Raw genomic sequence first — 21,738 nt, forward strand, 5'->3', positions numbered from 1 at the left:
GTGACCAGTCATCGGGTTATTTAATTTTTCGAGGCACCCCTGTTGCGCATGTTTGCTCAGCCCCGCTGTGAGCACAAATTACCTCGCGACCGAATCACCTCCAGCGAAATATTCGGTCCTCGTCCTCGTCTACTCCTCCCCACGTGGCCGCTGCCAATGGCAAACTGCCATTCATGTCGGTCACACTTCGTGCCAGTATACTCTATTCCCTCCTCCTTTGCATTAGAGACCGTCTTCGTGGAAACAATACGCTCGACCGTATCTCGATCGTTTTTTGCATCGTTCTTTGGTACGTACAAACTCTCAAGTTGATTCTTCGAAGAAAAGGATCATGAGATATTGTTGACGGTTGAGTGTTTCTTTTGACTGATTTCCCAGCCATGCATCAAGCAGGGACACGGTAAAGGAAATGGTTCATTAGACGCGACGATTGATCTACTGTTCTGATAATTAGTTCTGGACGGGCGTTCGATGTACAAGAGACGCTCGGGGTTCATCCGCTGCAGTTGCGGGGGTGTTGCAGCGTAGCACCAGCTGACCCCCTTACGTACAGAGGACACGAGACCAAAACGGACATGGCTACGTCCTGCGACGTAGTCTAGGCGCGTATATATACGGTCAGCCCACCTCGCTATCTATATGCTAATCCATTGAGATGGTACCCGCAGATTACACCTCGGAATTAGCCCAGAGACTGGGGTATCAGGGCCGCACAGACAGGCCGACCTGTACCTATACGTACCTTTATCCCACCTTATACACGTAACCTGTCCCGTCGAGCGCCTGCTCTCGCCCTGCACTTACAAGCCCGTGTGTATAGACTTCCATACGTACACAGGTAGACACGAGCACACGTACAGGTGTGTACGCGTACCTGGTGGAACCGTGGCTCCGCGTTTGGCGGAGGACCTCGGTGACTCGGCACTTCCAGTTCGTTAGCCCGTGTTAATAACGTTAAAGAGGATGCGATAAACTCGTTAGGAGACGAAACTACGCTCGAGGATGGTTAAGCCTGATCGTTGTGAGCTTACGTCGTTTCTTTCATTAGTGGATTTGCTTATAATCGAAAGAAAATTCATGAATGGACGTAGTGTATTTTTAAACATTAGGAATAAGATAAGGATAGAGAGAAATAATTTCGAATAATCTTGGAATAATCCAGTGGTCGAGTGACAACCATAATTGCTCGCAGAATCATCTCGTCGGAATAGAATCGCGTCGATTAGCATTGTAAAAGGTCCTTGAAACAGTGACACTGCCGGCAGGACAATCGACCGACGACATTCGTACGATAGTTGTGCGCTCGAGCACCATGGTAAATTTATTAGTCGACGAGAATATGATCGCGCGACGCGTATTGCGGGACCGAGCTACACCGAGGAACACGATAGGTACCTACGAATATAATCCTGTCAACGGAGGCCGGTCGGAGGATGGGAGGTGCGGAGCAGCGTCGATGCTGCATGTTCTCTATCCGGACCAAATTCGACGTGCCGCTTCGCGAAAATACGAGCTGCCGGTTATGAATTACTCCCAATGCCACCATAGCGCCGGCTCAGCTAATAATCGTCTCTATGCCGAATTTCTCTGGCGTCGTGTAATCGTTCGATGCTTGCCTTGTCGAGCGTGCTCGGCACCCAGTCTCTTCGTACTCCGATATAAAAAATTGCTCTGACCCAAGGACCAATTCCATTATTGATTCTTTCGTATTTCGTAATTATCCTTGTGATTCGCATTAAACGTTTTGCGTTGAGAAACTTGTGTGTCATTCGAGTTTCATAGTCCGTGTTAAAATAAGTATCCTATTTGTAATCCTGTTTATACTTTACAATTAAACTGCTTGCCTGCACGCTTGGTCGATGCAGTAGAATCTTCCAATTATTCTGAGTAGTGCATTCGAATTAGATAAAACGCACTTGCATACCGTTAGATTTTTTGTCTTGAAACCAAACAACAAAGTAGAAAAAAAAGAATATCCTAGTGTTTTACAAGATACTTAACCTTCATTGCCTCTATACAGGTATCTTTTCATCTATCCGACGTAAAATTTGTTAATTTTTGATCTAAAGAATTTTTGCCACATCCACCATCCGTCTCTTTACAATCGAATACCGAGAACAGGCGAAGAGAATCCCGGACGAACAAAGCAGACCTGTATCTCCGATTCAGGGAGACGCGGTGTCGCGCGATTCACCCATTCCGCGTGTCCGATTCAAACAGCGGTCTGCACTTCGGCGCGATTTCGTCCGACTCCGGACTAAACCTTGGATTATGATCCCGGACGATAGCAGCCGATGGAAATGGCGTTAGGTAGGTGGGTACCGGGCTAGGTGTAGGCATTATGGTGGTCGTTGGGAGGCGTCGCCGAACGGAACGCTGAATCACCCAGCGAGAGTTTTCCTGTCAGCGGCAGTACGGTCGCCACCATCCGACGAAGCCCCGTGGAATTGCCTCGTACGGCCACGAAATGAATGCGCGAACGCCCATTAGGGGAATAAATCAGGCCAACGTTATCCGCAGCGTTGCATAATCGATCTCGCGCGCACCACTAATCCGGGCCTAATCGTTCGTCCACTGTCAGCGCGTCAGAAAAGTTCCTCCTAACGATGCTCGTTAGAGAGGACCGAGCTTCTACCTTTCACGGTGGAGAACTTTCGGTATCGGGGATGATCTAGGGAATTCTGGTGGGAGAATTCTGCAGCTCTGACGTAAATCGAATAGAGGAAAAGTGATTGCGAAGATGTAGTAAGTAGGTAGATATTGCACTTGGCTAATTGAACACGAGTCGGGATTTTACTCGGTCAGTTATCGATAGTTTAATATCTCTAATTCCTCTTTGATTCAAAGAATTGCTGGCGATAGAGATGACCGATAAACGAATCAAATCCCAAACAATTATAAAGACGAAAGATACACGTTTTCCGAGTAATCGATTGAACAATTTAATAAATAGAGGAAGATTCCCGCGATCGAACAAAACGAGCGGATAAACGTTCCAATATAAATGGGGCGAAATAATCCATAAACTCGATAATTACGTAAATCGTGAGTAGTATATAATCTTTTAAGTGGTACCCGCAAACAGGCAGATTATTAATAGTCGGCGGTGGTCGAATGTTAACGGGCACATTAAATAGATATCCAGCTTTAATTCGTGAAATCGATCCTCCTTCCTCCCTGCTGCCCCATCTCTCAGGTCCGGTGGCTTTACGTCCGTCGTGTAGCAGGGATAAATTCGAGGGTGCGGCGAGTCGCGAAAATGTTTGGTTAGCATTCGGCTTATTGGCCAGCGAATGTTCGTGCTCTGTTAGGCATGTATGGATGGCCCCCAGGTTATAATAAAGCTAATTCTGCGGTGCTCTTGAGGCAGCTCGTGCCGCAACATGTTTTGCCTCCGCCATCCCGCACCAGCCCACCACCGCCACCGCCCTTGCCCTTCTGACTCCTTTTGCCGTTTCACCGATATCCAACCCTCCCGACTCTTCACCTCCTGACTCTGGTACTCTCTGTTTCTCTCCTCTCCACTGCCTTCTTCCACGCGCTCGAACAACCGAATATATTTATACGCCCCCTCGGAGGGGTAGCACACGTCCGTTTATTAAAACGTTTCCACCCCGAAGAACAACCGCACGCGCTCACACCGCCTACGCTTTTATTTCTCTCTTTCTCTCTCTGTTTCTCTCTTTTTCTCCAGCTTTCTGTTTCATTCGGTTTTTGCGTTCTTTTCATTGTCCCGAGAAGAGAAAAGCACCGATGAACGTGAGCCAACACGTGCACCGCTGTTCGAGTATCTGCGCGCGTTTCTCTATGGCTACATTCTCGAAATTAACCGGAGAGGCGTATTTAATTTAATTAGAACAGGGAGAGAATGTTTTGGAATCAACGTCGACGCGGCGCACACTTGCGTTAACAGCGAGATGGTCATGGAAATTCCTCCCTTTGCGTTCGTTTCTAGAGCCGTTACGCTCGTTGTTTCTCCCAGCGATCTAGTATTAACGCAGTACTTCGCTATTTCTTTTTCTCCCGTCTTCTTTCGAGGGGGTAAGATAATAGAGTTTGAGCAAATCGTGGAACCGTGAAGCGAGTCGACGATATTTGACACCGTATCTCGGAAGTTGTCGAAAAAGTTAGCAGCCAGAAAAAGTTTTAAGCGCGTGTCTGGATCCTCCAGAAGTTTCCCACCTCTCGAAACACGTTTGTATATGTACGTACCTCTGATCGAAGAGACAAATCGTTCCGCGTACTTGCCGTGTATGAGAGCCGTATAGATACGTAACGTATGCTGGCGTATTTAGCGAATTAAAAAGTTCCATGGTGGAATTTAAATTACTCCTGCTCAGAGGTTCGCGTAATCGTAACGGTTATATAAATAACGACGAGTAAAAAAATTAGTCCCGAGATAATATCTAAGGGGCGTCTACGCGCAGCGTGAAGTCGTGATAGTCGACGAAATTCATGGAACGAGCTGTACAGCTCTGACAGGCGCCGTGTTACGATCGATTAAATGAACAGTCCAGACGGAGGGTATAACGACGCCGTTGCATTAATTAATTCTCGGTGATCTCAATTAAAATATTAATTACGGAGAAACAATGACTCGCTGACGGGTCCAGGCGCCGATGAGGATAGATCTGTCTTTTCTCTTTTCTCTTTTCCCTCCCTTCCTATACCTGCGACTCGTTCCGTTCTCGATCTCGCTGGCAACGATGAATCAGAGAAGCCATCGTAGCGATGTTATTACGATTACCGTCCGTCTATAAGCTTATCTGATAACCACCCCATTATAGTGGTGACTCTCGCGGGATCGGCATCGTTGACTAGTCCGTCTGTCCAATCGTTCGCGTTCGTTGTTGCGCCAACATGGGACAAGACCATTTGCATATTTCTGGACCAAGATATCGGAGGAAACAAGTGTCTCCTCCTGGCCATTTACGTCGAGCGTCCAATCGTTGGAAAATCAACCAAACCTACCGGTGACAAGAATCTTAACGTGCTGACTTTTTAACCGGTATATCGACGATGTTCCACTTATCAGAAACCGAGAAAGCGAACAAGTTCCTGGACAAGTTGTCGTTCGTTGTTCGACGTTGTTTGCAATCTATGAAATCTCTTCGATGTTACATCGTTTCTTTTCGCCCCTCGAGTGCCGACTGGCTGTCAGAAGCCAACCGAATTCGTTGTTGACCCGTTGGTTCGCGCGGTTATTGTTAAACAGGCCGGACAATAACAACCGCTTATTGAAAATACGATTGTCGAATCACTGATGGAGGATAACGCTCTGGGCACGTCCATAATAAAGACTATCCCCCGTCCGTGTGTACCGATGCATTTGCACGAGGCACGGACAACTCTGCCGGGAGAGTGGCCGTAGCACATGAAAGCTGGGAACGTAGTTCGCTGCACCACCTGACGCGACGGGGGGTCAGTGGTTCTCACTCGTCCTTTGATTGGTAGGAAAGAGAGGGGCGGGGGATATATCGCGATGACACACGCCACGAAGAGATCATCGGACTCGAACGATCGAGCGAATTTGCATACCACAAGAGGAACGTTAAGCGTTAGGGATTACCCTGCGAAATTAAATTAAGCGCGGAATGCGCGAGCTGTGCGAGGCAGGCTTCTTAAGCTGGCAGCGCTGATCGCCCTCTCGAATCACGATTTCACTTAAAGACACGCAAGGTGGTGTCGATCGATAGAGATATATCGGGCCCGGCTAATGATGACTCGACCGAATTCAACTTCTACCTCTCCCGTTCCTTCGTTGAAAGTAATTTACGAGGAGTCACGATTGATTCGGATACGAGTGTCGATGTGAGCACCTCGAACGGACGATGCAGCCGTGACGAGTGAAAATACAAACAGTTTAACAGGGATGAGTAGTCGTTTAGCGTTCTTGGGATCAGCCGCTCCTCACTGCCTCCTCTTCCTTCTTCTCCGACTTCTTCTTTTTCCTCTTCTTCTTCCTTCTCTTTTTTCGAATGCCTCGTGGACGTACATAGGTGTGGTCGTGTGTTGTGAAAAGTGTCGCAGAAATCGAGAGGGTTGTGTTTTACGTTTGTTGAGTGCACTTTGCTTCGAAGGGTTAGTTGCGATTACTTTCACTCATAAATAAATGAAATATTGTAAATTCTATTAATGACGATGCCAATTAATATCGATCGCGAATTCTCGAAACGATTACGAGAAGTATATATCCCTCCGTTTTTAAACAATCGAGTCAAGAAGTAAAAGCGGACAGATCGTTCGATGTAAAAGGTATCGGTTCCAAACTTCTACGAGACCATTAGCAGCGTTCCGCGATCCTGATAGAGACCCACTTTATCCGGCAAACAGCGCCGAGACAAAGTTCGCCGCAGGCTGGTTAAAACGCTTGCCCTCGGCCCGGTGGTGGCCGACAGGGGTTGCGTAAGTTGGTCCAACCTCCTGCGGTCTTGCGTCAGAGAATCAATTATTGGATCCGTATATCAATCTGATGACCGAAGCACGTTCGTGGTGCGCGGCTCCCCGCTGCTTTTACGCATTTTCTTCTCCCCGAGCTCTCCGTGGCCCTTGTGGCGTTCGTAACCGCGAGGGCACGTTGTTCACCGTAAGAAAGACGAAGATAGAATTAAAGCGGGAGAAAGAGGGAACGTGGTTCTCCGTATGGCTCTGCAGGACCATATAGAGCGATCGCGCGCCAACGACCGGTTCCCTCATGGTGTTTCACGGCGATTCACCGTTCGCCCCGTCGCGCGTGACGTAGCACGTAATGTTGATTTCTCGAGCGACTGACTGATTTTCTTCTTTTCCCCGCAGGGCGCCGACGAAGATGACAGCGCTTCCGTTGCCTCGGTAAGTTCATCGTGCGAGTCTTCCGTGGATCTTGATTATCATACGCGAGCCAGCCCGCGAACACTTGGACCGTGTGTGTGAGAAGAGAGACGATAGATTCGGTTCGAACGAATTGCGCGTCTTGGCATGATTAACGCACGCGGCCTCCTCACGGAGATCTTAATTAAAATTTTCCCCTTCTAATCGAACCATGGATCTCTCTTCGACGCGGTCCTGTTCGTGTTGGCCGTTATCGTTCGCTGGCTCGATATCGCGAGTAACCTCTGTTAATTGAGGCAATTATCGCTTCGGGAAGTAGCAACTGGACGGGAAGTCACGGGAGTGGTTGGTCAGAGCGGCGCAAGGGGATTATCAGGCATTGGCGAAATTGGCCACGGAAGAACCTCGCCTCACCCGACTCAAGGTATGTCAACTTTTTATGATCGCCATTTAATTCGAGCATGTTTTCTCGTTTGCTTTTTACTTTGTCGAAATGCCAGCAACGTCGAGTAAGATATAGGCGTTTTATATAAGTGTGACGTGTTATCTCGAACGACCCGAATAAAGACGGCAGACGTCTCTCGTAAATTTCTTTCGATTTATCTAAAGCGGTCTCTCCCTCCCTCCCTTCGTCTCGGTTGCGTGTACGATCGGTTAAAAAATTGTAGATTCGCGAGCGATTTGTCGTCCCGTGTGTTTAACGTGTTCACGTAGAGAAAGGGGCGCGCTGGTCCGCGCAATGGATCTCATTGAATTACGGCCACGCCGCCTCGGGTGATAATGACAAAGGTGGCGGGCCAGAGGTTCGGAAATATAATTACGGTGTGGCTTACCGTAGGCCTGGGATCAGGCCGTTATTACACGCACGGCAGAACTTAACACCTGCGGCGTTGTAAATTCGCCGTTTTCGCGCGCCACCATTGACAGGTCAATAAATCTAAGAGCCCCCGTGGCAATCAGGCAGCCGGTGTATACCAAACCGCCAATATGTGGAGCGGATCACCAGTGTCCGATAGGGAACGAGTTAAGGATTACTCACACTATCGATTTCACTTATAATCCGTACACTGAGAATCAAAGACAAGGAAGAAGATTTACCACGGAGGGTAGTAAATAGCTCTGGTTCGATCGCACCTCGAAAGGAACTTTCTACTTTCCCCTCCTTAGAACTAGAAAATTCAGCTTGTGCAATCGACGACCGAGAAAAATGCCGCGACTACACGTATCATAGAAACCGTGTCAATCGTATTCTACACGTTGCTTTCTTCGAAACGGTTAATTAAGCTAAAACGACTATCGTGTACAAAGCGTCGTCCGATGATCATAGCGGCACTAGACCGAGCGATAAAAACTATTCACCGCGACGTGGTCGTTCCTGTTAACACGCGTCGTTTTCTGGCCTGAATAGTTTGAACCGGCCTTAACGGCCGTTCACGGTCGGTGTCGATGGAAAAGGCGGAGAGGAAGGAACAAGGGGATGAAACGGCTGGAAAGTGGGGATGTAGCACGAGGTAGCCTGTGGAGGTGGTGGTCTGCGAAAGGGGTGGAGGCGGCTGAACCGCACAGGGGCTGCGTGCTGAATTCATTCCGCTGGACAAGGTAGCCCCACACCCCGGTTCAGGCCACGTCCGCCTCATCCCTTGGGATAAATTGGTCGAACCCGCGTGTTTGCGGATAACATCGCCGCGATATACGCTCGCCTATGGCCGACGTACGAACGTAACCATACACTGCTCCCTTTTTGCGACGAGTCTCGCGCTCGCGGAAATTGGCAACGAACTCCGGTCTCTCTGTTGTCTTTTTCGCGTCTCTGCTCTCTCCCTGCAGCATCGTACACGCGCCGTCTATCACGCGGCCGTGCTACCGCTTTTGCATGGCTCTCGCATCTACTATCCGAATAAAATGCGGAAAATGTTTTTCCTGTTGGAAATCGTACTTTCATTTCGCTGCCGCATTTCCTCTTTCTCTTTTACGTCGTAACTTATATTTTCTTGCAAAAGGAAGATAGTTTATATGCATATTTCCGTGTAATTGATTTCTTTCTGTCCGCTTTCGTCAATGCGACATTTGTTTTCCGAAGTGGTCGATCGGTATATATGTTAGTAGTATTCCGATCTTTGATTAATATAAAAATTTATTCTCTACGGGGTGTACTCTCGAGTGACCACTACCATTCCACTCGTTGACCGAGGCTTCGACACATGGATATGTATATATATATATTAATCCATCGATGAATATGCAACGGTCAGGCGAGGAGAGAATGCCAGAGCGATGGGATGTGGGAGACAAAGTGAAGCAAACGACATAGGGGTGTCGTTTGTGGGTGGGAAGGGGAACGTCGGTAGGCATTCCAATTACTCCCCCTCCGGTAATTAAATCAACACGGAAGCTAATCAACGTGGGTACCACGCTCGACGTTTCTCTCCCCTTTGCCGAATTTTTGCTTGGATAAATAAATCGGACGATTAGCCGATAACCAATCGGAAAATCGTGTTTCACGGTTGATCGCGGTACGAAGATGTCGATGAATAATTGAGAGGGACCGAATGGCCCGTTAAAATTAACTCGTATCCTTCGGATGAGACGTTGTACAAATTTCAACAAGATCGATAACGGGTTTCGACTATGGCCGATAAAAAATTCAGCACGAAAGCTCGATCGATCTGTTTTCTTTTCTTTTTTTTTTCTTCTTTTTCATTGAGTCACCTCGCATCGATTAGCCATCGGGCGTCGATCGGTCGTATCGGTATCCGCGCGCTTTTGTGCGATTGTTCACGAGCCACCGTCAACAGTCACACCGCGTAGCTTTCTTTTCTCGCGGATGGTTTACGAGCCCGTATTAAAGAGTCGTTCGCACACACGTGGCCTACGTGATCGGTGGCCGAACGTCGTAGACGGCCATTGTATTCGCTGGGTCAGGTGTACGTCGTCGTCCGGGTACCGTGTGCCCATTATACTTTATTAACGGACGCGTCTGGCATCGCGATAGATTCGCCCGTTCGATTTCTGCGTCCCCCTACAATGCAGGACGGCTGCATCAGTCTGACACGACGTTTGACTCTGCTCCATTATACTTGATTCAGTGGGATCGTTAGCAATCCGTTTTTGTCGCTTTCGACAGGTGCAATGTGCTAACCCTTTTCATTCGCATCTCCTCAAATATGGCATATCTCGTCTTGGTTTCGAGTTTGAACCTGCACCGTAACATAGAAAAATCTTCGAAATGAAAAAGGAAGGACAAAGGTATCTAGAGAGTCTGAAACGAAGTTCACGAAGACGCGCAAGAAGGAAGAAACCAAGCGAACGAAAGATCAGAACGAAAAGCTGTTAAGAACGATCACAACGTTATATATTGGCGGATGAGCGAAGCGCGGGTTTAGCATCCGTCCGTGTATTTATCAGCTGGTATCGGTTGGTTTAATAACGCCAGGCAATCAGAAGGTGTTCCCTCCCACCTACTTGTGCATTCGCTGCCCCCACGTCTCTGCCGGTCGATAAATAATAACCATTTGTATCGGATTCTAATTACTCGCTCTAAGCAAACAAATAAACGGCAGGTCGGGAAGACGCAGCACCGTGAGAGGCAGGCTTAATGTTATGGTGGCTGCAGGCTGATTTAAGGAGTGTGGGACCGCCCACCTCGAAGATGCATCTACAGCCCGAGCATCGGTCCACCTGTTATGAGTGTTTCAACGCCACTGTGCGTTCCTTTTTTTCTCTGGAGCTCGCCTCGATACCTGTTGCCGATACAGAGCCGAGAAAAATATCGGAAATACCGTGGCGTAATTAAATTGCCAGAAACCGTGATCATCGAACACGTTGATTATCATCAGGGGAGAATGAAAAAGCTAAGATAAATAAGAAGAAAGAGGCAAGAAGAATAATCATTGGACAAACGAAACCATTTAATCCCATCTTGGTAAAATTGTCCACCGTCGCGACGTATTATAAGCGAACGTCCTGCGGCTGAACGGTGACCGATACTCGCGCATGCGCGCGCGAGAACCCACGGTATATCATCGGAAGAGGAGAGAAGCACGCGGGTAAGGAATTCGTTTCCAGAGGCAAGAGCGATCCTTTTTCGCAACGACTCGACCAGGATGATCGATAAGAGGCCGGGCGAGAGGAGAGACGCGTTCGTTTTCGCTTAAAAGGTCGTCGAAAAATGCCGACGGTAGTTCGTTACCGGTGGGCTATTAGCGGGCGTAACGCACGTCCTGGCAGCGTCACAGGACTAAGTAAACCCTGGCTAACAAGGAGGCGTATCCAACGGCCACGAATGATCTACCGATCCAGAGTTGGCATTATTTCGTTCTCTGTTTCTCCCTCCTCGATCCGTGGTATTCTCTTTTCCCCTTGACGTATCTTTCTTACCCTTCACGACCCTTTTCTCGCTACGACGAACGCGTACGAGCGTTCCTATAGACAGAGAGCGTATATACCTCTACCTGCACCACCTACCTACGCCCCCGAATATTAACACTTTGATTTATGCGCGTAATTATCTCTAGTTATTTTCTCAGGAAGGCACGGTGCGTTCTTTCGTAGCCTGTCTTCGTAGCTGCCGGTGCTGCTGCCGCTGATACACAACAAATTAACCGTTTCTTCTTCCGCCTCTTCTTATCCCGCTTGCTCGTCCGTGCGCGCCTTCTCGCGTCTGCAACGTATCCTCCATCTTTCTGTTTCCAGCCGGCCGTTTTCCAACTGGAGAGGAGACTCTATTTATAGGTGTCTCGTTTCGCTTGGTAATTGCATTCTTATTATATTGGTGGACGGTTTGCGAGAAGACGAAGGGAAACGCGCTCGTAGACGGTAGCGCGAACATGGAGAAAGAGGCCGTCGTCCAGGTCGAATTCAGCTCGCGGTGATCATTTATCCTCCGGCGGAGACTCGCCAAACGACCTGTCGCCCCTTTGTGCGCCCTGCCCTTTGAAGCTTCATGGCAAAATATATTTTCAGCCGCGCTCGATGCGCCCGACGATTATTACGTACGGCCGGTCTGTCAGTAATTAGCACGGAATCGTTTGGCAGCCCTCCGAATTAGTCTTGCCGCGTTATCGTTCGAAACACCTATTAGTCAGATTGAACGTCCTTACCGGTTCTTTAAATCTTCCTCTCTTTTCCGTCTCGTTGCTGAACCGTCGAACGTCGTAGATTAAGTAGGAGAAAGTCGACCGTTGTCCAGGCCATGACAGTCGTCGAGGTCGAACAGGAAGTCGGACTGGGACCGATAACGGATCAGCGAGGGAGAGATTTTGTGGAGCAGGCCAGGGTGTCGCAAATCGAGGCGCCGTCGAGGCGTCATCTTTCCGTGGCATCGTCCCATGGACGCATGTTCTTCGTTACTTTTCGGTGCCCCACCTTTCTCCTCTCCTCGCTCTAGTAGACTTCTAGAATTTCACGTTTCGTTTCGCTCTGGCGTTCTCTGGCTGGCGTTCCACGATTCCGCTACTCACGCTCGAATTAGTCAACATTTCTCGTACGAAACTTGCGCGCACGGTCGTCTTAATCGGCTACCCCTTGACGTTTCGAGCAAAGAGAAGGAAAAGAACACCGTGGAACATCGAAAAGACAATAGCCGACCATGACGCTGGCCGTGAAACTCGAGAGGAGAATTGGTTTAGCCATTTTGTAAGAGTTTGGTTCGCTTCGAGGACTCGAACCGATGTCGAGCAACGGGCCGTGAACACGAGTCAACCTCGTTGGCGGAATCGTCCTTTGAACGTCACTCCTTTCTGAACGCGAATATTCCTATTTTGTTTCGTCCTCTTCTTTCCCTGTCACGAAAGCGTCTCAATGTTCTCATTGAAATCGTGTATCTTCTCGAATTCCTACTTAATAGCCGTATTCCGTAAAACTTGTAGTTTCGGTTCTTATATCTGGCAATTTAAGATCTACGAATGAAAATCGTATATTCCGTAACGCGCCATTAGTCCTCGAAACGACCAGTCGTCAACCGTTAATCCACTCGAATCAATTTAGAAAATAATATCAAGAATTACCGTGCTAGCTATGGAACATCAGCACGGAAGCTTTTCGTTTCTCGAAGAAATTCTGCGAATTTCTCTCCCATACGCCAATGACAGATCCGCTTCGTTCCTCTTGATTAATGTCACGCGTACAGACGCGCGCCTGGTACACGTGGCAAAGGGACGTGTACACGGGCGGGCCAGCACGCACGTCTCGAAGTCAGTCGATCCTCGTTTATACGTAATTTCACCGCGCCTTGAGCGAGGTTCGCAGAAATTATGCGAGTAATAACGAGGAACGACGAAACGTCGTCCTGGTATCTGGTCGCGAAATCGTTCGTGACGGCCGGTCGTAGATCGTCTCGTGGCCGGTGCGCTCGAGGAGCGTATTCTCCGAGTTGGTACGATGACGATCGAGAGACCGAGTCGAAGAGTAAATGCAAGAAGCACGAGGTGGAAAGAAAAAAAATTGTAGAAGGGCGTTCACCGTTGTATGGAATACACGCGTTTACGTGTATATCGTGGGCCGATGGAGTCAGTGTCTGCTTGTTCGCACTGTGCACCGCTAATTAGGTTCAAGATCGATGGCTATCTGTCCGGCCACATGTCCCTAAAGTGGCGAGCTGAAACATCCGGTACGCCCTTTCCGTTCGGAAACTCGGTCGGTTTCTCGAGGACGGTAATACGAAGGAATCCATAGCCACTTAAGCGTCCAACCCTTGGTCTCGTTTCTACCCCTCTTCGTTACGTTGTATCAGTTAGGCGACGCGATGTCAAACAAACGACCTGCAAATGCGAGAAGCATCGAGGAGAACCTCTGGCCGGGACCCTCTGATCCCTTGTATCGATGCGTGACAACAGCTGTGCACTTTTAAAATTCATAAAATACGTGTGTAACCCGTATTCCGATAATTATGCTTGCATGTAACATCGGATTATCGAGTGTGTTGTCCCTTTCCTGCTCCCCTTTCGCTGCCCCTTTGCTACCCTGGTCACGCATAGCTTTGGACTTTGCGATTGACGCGACTCAAACTCGTTCGCAAAGAAACTTTTCAACTCGTTGTTCGTCTGGATATATCTACTTTACGCATTGATCCGTCGTGGCTGCCGGTATTCCACGCTTGATCCGATATTTTCTTCCGCAACGGCTAACGGAAACTCGTGGTAACACGCGAAATTACACGGACGGTGCATGAGAAAATGGGGCGCAATTAACGGGCGGAGCTTATTATGGTGATTCAGTCGCGCAAGTAAATACGTAATACTGGTCCCAGCCTGTGTCTCTCCGTCTCGTTGAATTCGTAAAGAAGCGACACAGCCAGCCAACCCGCATACACAGTGACAGCCACCTAGCAAAGAGAAAAGACTCTTGGCTGTTGGTTCGTTTTATAAACTACGTACGTAAACGTGGGATCCACACGGGCGGGCTGCGTGCACACGAGAACGCTTGGCGAGTGTGTAAGAGTAAGAAACGCCTGTACGCCCTAAGCGGCGGCCGGATCGCGTGTCGATCTACGCCGAGATATTTGTTACTTTACAGTTGTATCACGTTTTTCGCGTGGAAACAAAGCCATTGTTTGTAGTTCGTACACGCTACGCCCGTCTGAGCCAACCGCGCTCCGCTTCGCTGTTCGACGCGATCGAGGATGCGAAGCGCCCCGTCCAAAACGACCTCTCTTCCTCCTGACCTCTCCTCTCGTCCAATCTGCCATTTTGATCACCATCGTCAACATGGTTCCTCGCTATTTCATTTCTCTCTTTCTCGCTTTTCTCGGATTTTCGGGACACGATCATCACGTGAATTTCTTTCCTTTCTGCAATTTCTGATCTTGAGGATAAGTCGTGTTACTTTCTCGATATTTTTAACATTATCGTCGGCGAAGGTATAAGCTTTCTACCGTAATACTCTTCTAGATATAGATTGTTTCTTGTAGAAGTACTATTAATCATAGCCACTCGTAACCGATATATGTCACGATCGAGACGATCGAACAAAAGCGGAATTTTCCACGAGTCACGGTCTGTGACCGAGGTAAATGTTCTAAGTGCACGCGTGTTAGCCCATTCTCGAATTCCGCGGTCGGTTCTCTCGCGTTTCAAGCGACTCGAGCACACGTGGCAGCGTCGCTCGCGAAGCCGAGGGCGGCACACGGCCAGATGAATTCGTGAGCCGCCGTTGATATTTCAGTGTCAGCGCCGGCAGTTTTTGTCATTTGTACCGGCAGCCTTAGGATCGCATCGCCGACGTGTACACCGGTCGCTGGGCTAAATCGAGTTTAGACTCTAATTACGCGCTCGCGCCATTTTCGAACCGCTTGTACGTCGTACAAGCTGTACAGAATAATTAAGAAGTCTTGCGTTCTACAACTGAACTAAAATTTTTGAACTCGCATTTTCGAAGTACAGTAGAGCTTTGTGTGATTTATTCGAGCTCGTCGAAGGACAGATATACATTTCTATTCACGGGAATTAAAACAGTTATTATCTTCGTATGAAATTTTACTGTTATTAACTTGAACTATCAAAGAGTCGATTAACCGTTCGTAAATCTATTCGATCTTTTGCGAAAGAGGTAACGTAACAAAATTTGACAGACTGCGCTTTAATGGCTGATTCATGAGCGACGAAAGATTTCGGCGATATTTACTGACGAAGATTAAAGTAGGTAAACTTGAAGCGTTACATCGGGTTAAGAGGTGATCATTGCGTGTTCGTTGCTCTTCAACTCGTGATTTTTATCAGCTTCTAAATGGGGCGATTGTTCGACGTAATGGCTAGTTGACAACAGAGTCTAACAAGAACTTTTCCGAGAACGATCCTCTTTAAAGCGACTACTTAACTCAATTTTATTCTCAGACGGTGTATTATAACGTTGAAATAATGAAGCCATAAGCAGCACTCGTCACGATAGTTCACGGCATGTTCTCGAAGCGCTAACTTGCGGAAAGGTCGAATTCAATGGTAATTACAACCACGAATTAACCAAACCACAAGCGTGTCAAGCGATTAATCATGCACTTTTTTTTAGCGGAGCCGTGGTAACGTAATTAACTAGCGTTACGGCGAATAACTACCAGTCGACGTCCGTACCGACGGTAAAACGGTTTTATTCTCAGGTTAGATTCGAGGAGGCTCGTTGAACGAATCGAAGAAACCGAATTACCCGGTACGACGTATCCTGGTAGCGTCTAATTGTCCCGATGTATGCGCCTCTCTTCGAATACCAAGACGGATAATCTGCTCACGAAGCGTCTGCCAGAGACGCACAAAAACAGCCTAGGCTCTAGCTGGCTCGGTGAAGATTAGTCGATCGCTATCGGTCCCGGTTGTCTTACGTTAACGAGCCGCTCTATACTCGAGGGGACCATAACCTGTCCCGAACCGATCTCTTCGGCTCACTCAGAGCTCACTTCCGCTTCGTCCACAGGTTACAACAAGGGACGATCGCGCAGGTAAAGAAAACCTCGAGCGTTTTCACGGACCGCATAACAGTTAATGCGAGTAACAAACGCGACCATCTTGCTTTTTCAAGATCGTAAGTTCTCTGCAACCCTGTAAAGAAGTTCCTTAGGTGCTCTGTTCTCTCATTTACCGATATGCGGCTGCACACGGTTTTATTTGTAAATGTAAACTTTTGTCCACTACGTGTTCTTGTTGATTTTTTAATATGCTGCTTAATAAACAGCTGCCGCAGTTGATAGACGCTCACAATTTGTAAATGGCGCTAATGTACCGAACTAATCGAGAAGTAAGCATTGTAAATCGAGGATTATCGACGCTTGATTGCATCTAGCCACGGACTAACGTCCGCATAATTTATCCCTTAATTGGCCCTTTTAAAGAATGGATTAACAGCAATTAGCCGATATGGCCGGCTCGTTAATATCCCGCACGTTTGTTCACGCGTGATGGAGACGGTATAATCTACGCACGACCGGTCTTGTACCGGTAGAATAGAAATAGGTTAGTATAGAAATAGAAATTCATATCCAATAAATTTCTATGATTACGATGCATTCTTTCGCTATAATAAATTTAACGTAGGCTAATGTAACGCAAGAGCAGGAACATAAACGTTCAGAAAGGAGAACACGTTTGGCTGCGAGAACTACTCAAACGCGAGACTTGAGTGGAAAGCGAAAAACGACGCTGGAAAATTTACTGCTAATATTTTTTCGTTGCGGACATAGTGGGCTTAAAACAGTCGGAATATATGGCACAATAGCGACTTTGGAAAATTTATTAGCGCCCTTCTGGCCTCGTGTTACACCAGCCACATTGCAGCAAGATACAGAGGCCTGGCGCCACTGCGACCGTCGTTAAACGATCGTTCGAAAGAGATCGTATCGGTTTTTGGGTCTTCCTGCCTCCTAACCTAGGGGCTCAATTTCACGAATTTTCCCAACGATTCACGCGAACCATCGAACGAGAAACTTAGTCCTGCGAAAGCTTACTTGAAAGCGATACCTTCACGGTAATGGTTTAGCTTTACCTGTGGACAAAGATTCTCTGTTAAAAATACGTTCCAGTATCTAATCTTTAAATGGTTACGATTTTAGTCACCGGACCGATATCCGTTAAGAAAGTTTGAAATGCCTCTCGAGAGGTAAATAAATACGGATTAATTAATGGAGTTAGCGGACAAAATCCACGGGTGCCGTGGTCACCAGGGAGAGAAGGGCCATTTCGATGTGGAACGTTGTTGTCGTCCGTAACGAATTGTTCATTTAATTTCGCTGAACATTTTCGGGCGTTGCGGTGGGGCTCGGCCTACGGCCCTCGACACCGTGTTCCGATAAATCGAGAACAAAAGGGGGCGAGAGAAGTTGGGCTAACGAAAAAAATGCGGCCGTCTTCCGCGAGGGAAACATTAGTCGAGAGCTGGACACGGAAAAAGAAACGCCGCCAACAGTTTGGATCGGGTTAGCGAGGCAAACATTTCTTTCGAGATATTATCTGGTTTACGAGCTTTTACGACGGTCCTTATTTATTGCGCCGCGTAACCGAAAGAAGAGCAGCGCCTTTATTGCGTCTACTCTTCCTAGATGGTAGAAACTCGTTGAATTCTATGTTGCGTGTTAAACGGTTGAAACTTTTACAATCTTAAGAACTTAAGATACAGGGAGACTTCGATTCTCTTACGGATCTAGGAAATATGGAATTATAAATGGAAATTTTGCGGATGGACGATGAATATTATCGCGAAGAAACTTTGACCGATGCGGTGGGTTTGCTTTTGAATCGGCCTGTATCCTGCAGCGTTCCGCAATATTTTCTATCGGAAATATTTTAACGAGAGCAATGTCGAGCCTCGGATTATATCTGTTCGCTGGAGCGTTCCTGTATTGGATTCCGGGGGAATTACGAAAAATATCAATTAAACATAAAAGCCTGGGTCCGTGTCATCCGATAATGGCGAGATCGAACGGCCCGGGGCGTCGAATAATTGGGATGCAGGCAAAAGGGAAAAAGGGACGGCCCGGAGAAAACAATAGTGCAAATAACACAAAGCAAATTACAGGTACAACTTATTGTATACATTGGCCGAGTATAATTGAACCTCGCGTTCGACCAGCAGCGTTACGTGTTTTCGGTATTTCGAACAATGCGCCTATCCTTTCACGCAAATCTTTTCTCCGATCGAGACCGTTGTTACGATCCTTGTCAATATCCTCTAAATCGAGCTACCGATCGTTTCATAGAGCTCTCGATCAAACACGAGAGCGTTTCCTCGAAACATTTTTCGTGCCTCTCATCTGAAATAACAACATATTATGACCGCACGCGATCTCATATTCTCGCGTCTGGAAACAATCATTTTCTACGGTCGAGCGCGTACCAACTTTCTCGCGTAAACGTTCGTAATATCCGTTCCATTTGTTGACCTCGAAGACGATGCCGGCGGCGAGCTTCGAAACGGTGAACTTTTCCTCTGGTAAAGCTGTTCGATCATTTCGGTCGAGCGAGTAAAGAGGAGGAAGGATAAAGAGAACGGCAACCATCTCTCCCCATTCATTTGTTTGCTCGTTGATTCGTTTGCCCTCCGGGGTTTCGTGGATTCAAAGACGGACGCGCAGACCCGTAGAATGGCGCTCTGGTGGGGTTGTACGGGGACGCTGGAACGCCGAAGCGAACAGAAACGGTTCCCCAGCCCGCGATTCCAGCAGGTTCATTAGCGCTGCTGTCCTTTGATTAATGGCCGCCGGAGGATACCACTCGCCACCGGTTTTCTTACAGATCATTTCACCGTCGCCTATCTAGATGGTCGTTAAGGTGATCCTCCTACGAGCTTTACGGCTGAGACAAGCTGCGAATGAAATCGCGCCGGTTACGACGCTTCCTATTACGATCTTACGCGGGTTATCACCTGCTACGTCGCCACAGGTATCGCAATTCGAGTCTAATCGATCAATCGTCTTCGCGATCAGACGTCTCTTATATTTGTTAAACAAACGGTAGTTTCTGTTTTTACAGCGACCCTACGATCGATCTATGCATTCCATTTGTACGATTTATTCAGAGTATATCTCCCATTCGCTTTGGTATATTCGCAAAAGTGAAATACGTATAATATAAACGTTGGAGGAGGAAGTTGCTCACAGGATACGAAAAGTTTGTCAGTCAAAGTGAAGAAAAGAGATTCAGCAATTCAATGGTCGCGCGAGTATTAAAAAGTTTCTTTTGTTTCCTCGCGGAGCGTTGTGGGAAACGTCGGTTCCTGACACAGGCTGACGCGTTTCTTCACAAACTTATCGATTATTCGTCCTGGCCTTTGGAATTATTCATAAGCTTTCTCTCTGCAGCTTTGAAGGATACCGCGTGTTCCTTCCTGAAGAGAAGAGGGAGGAAGTTCGATATGAAAAGTAGACGGTCGGACTCTTTCGTGACAATGCTCGTGCCAAACTGAAACATTCTCTTTTCTCTGTCTCCGTGAATCCATCGTCTGGCCGGATGAATGAGGTTAATTCATTCATCCGTTGAGACAATGGCGGATCGGTTACACGCTGACTCGGCCGTTTATTAATGGCCCCTTGAAAATCTTCCTGCATTTCTAATGGCCCGTTTGAACTTCATCGTTCAGGGCCGGTCCTCGTCATTGAACCTTGCCAAGCAAAAAGTCTTGCAATCGTGTGTTTTATACGTCAACGTTGTTAATTAAAGAATTTTCTCTGTCAGTGAAAAATTGCAAGGTCCGCTGATTTACAAGATACAGAACCAAAGGTCCATTAAATATATTGTACCGACTCAAAAGCGCGATATACGGAAGAAACAATACAAAAAACAAGTTGCAGAACTCGGGAACGTACGAAAGGCGAGATCTCTTGCTGGCCGTTTTCGGTGTGGTTTATTGCTCGGAAAAGAAAAGGACGTTTCGCGTTGGGCGCCATTTTCGAAATGGCCGGCCCTGGTAGTCCTCGGCGTGGACAGAACCGCTGTGACATTCACGACTTATGCCGACCCGGAAAGGGATGTAAGAGGAGGGTAAAGAGGTATAAGGAGGAAAGAATGGCGCCCACGCGTTATGCTAACACTAACGCTGCCGACACGGGCTGGGTGGTCCTATTCCGCTCCACCTACTCACCCTTTAGCCCTTTACGTGATCCACACCTTCGTCGTTCAACGAGGATACAAATACAGCTAATTTTATCGATCGAAGAGTCCGAATGATCTTAATACTCGATAATGGGACATCTTCGTATACAAAGCTTTCGCGAGTGTCACCGAATACGTTGCCATTCGATAGAACGTCACCGCTGTTTGTTTTTATTGCAACGCGTACCATAAACTTTTCGCTTTAAGAATTTCATGAGAAAAGAATCTGCCCTAAGAAGAAGATTCCCTACGGGGTTTCATCATTCCAATCGTCGGTAAATTGCACCTGGAACAATTTTCTCGGTTCCCGAAATTGTGACATTGAGCATCAACACCGGTAACAAAATGTTTGACGGTGTGTTCCGGAGATGAGAGCGCGGAGAGGAAACGAGAGAGAGGCGGAGGTGTGAATGAGGCCGGCTTGTAACAGCGACGCCTCCAGCCGCGGCGTTCCCCTTGTGTCAACACCTTTGACGAAACTTCACGCCACCACCCCACGGTTAGCCGTTCGCCGCATCCCCGAGCGCTTCCTCCTGTCTCGCCTTCATCCCACTCCATCCCGCGCTTCTACGCTCCTGAATTCATTCGAACGATAAACATCTTGGCCGCTCCTCGCATAATTCGTCGCGCGGAAGCGCCCATTCACGCGTTCTCTGCGCGTTCTCAATGAGCCGGGGCAGTATGAATGGTGACGGATAGACGAGACGCAAAGTCGAGTACGAAATTTTCTTTGCCAATAGATTTACTCGTTTTACTTATCTTTTATTAGGAAGAAATAATAATAGAAGGGCAAGTTGGTAAGATGGAAATTTTTACGTCTGGTATCTTAATTACGATATCGAGAAATAATTCGTTCGATGAAACTTTTTTACACGTAAATCAAAGATTTTCCTAGACACGTAGCAAAAAATATATCTTTGAAAATCACGATTTCAACGAAAGATAGTAAAGCTCCAGATTAAATAACTCTTATCTAACCCCTCTCTTAAATCTGTTCGCGGATCACTAGTCGGTAGGCAAGCGGACGTATTTATCGCGAACAGATAGTCCGGGCGCGGGCAACAATTTTTTTGACCGCCATAAATCGTTGGAAGGCTCGAAGAACGGCGGCGTATAGGCTTATCCAAGGGAGCACGGCAAATGGCCGTCTTGTACCGATTCGGGACCGATGTAACCGTTTAAACAGCTTCGTACATAGGCCGGGGAAAGTTGCAGCATCCCTCTTGAGAAAGAGGATGTTGTTTGGTGAGCGCGGCGCGTTTCAAAAAAATTTCGTTGTTCCGCGGCGAAATATATCTGGGACACCCGAGTCGGTGACGGGTCCTCGGGCGGGTTCCCCAGGATTCGTCGAGGCTCGAATGTC

General features: G+C 47.7%; 1 protein-coding gene across 5 annotated transcripts in view; it reads left to right on the top strand.

Annotated features, from left to right (window-relative positions):
* The window catches only part of LOC100746372 (ankyrin repeat domain-containing protein SOWAHB), a 116,958-nt gene that overhangs the window by 8,461 nt on the left and 86,759 nt on the right, over window positions 1-21,738 (top strand). For all 5 annotated transcript variants that reach the window (XM_033319166.1, XM_033319168.1, XM_033319167.1 and 2 more), the window contains exons 5-6: window positions 6,796-6,831; window positions 7,130-7,234. In XM_033319166.1, coding sequence (XP_033175057.1) covers window positions 6,796-6,831; window positions 7,130-7,234 — 141 coding nt within the window. The remainder of the gene's footprint in view (window positions 1-6,795; window positions 6,832-7,129; window positions 7,235-21,738) is intronic.

This window comes from Bombus impatiens, unplaced genomic scaffold (assembly GCF_000188095.3).
Source record: "Bombus impatiens unplaced genomic scaffold, BIMP_2.2 scf_0136, whole genome shotgun sequence".
Taxonomy (NCBI): domain Eukaryota; kingdom Metazoa; phylum Arthropoda; class Insecta; order Hymenoptera; family Apidae; genus Bombus; species Bombus impatiens.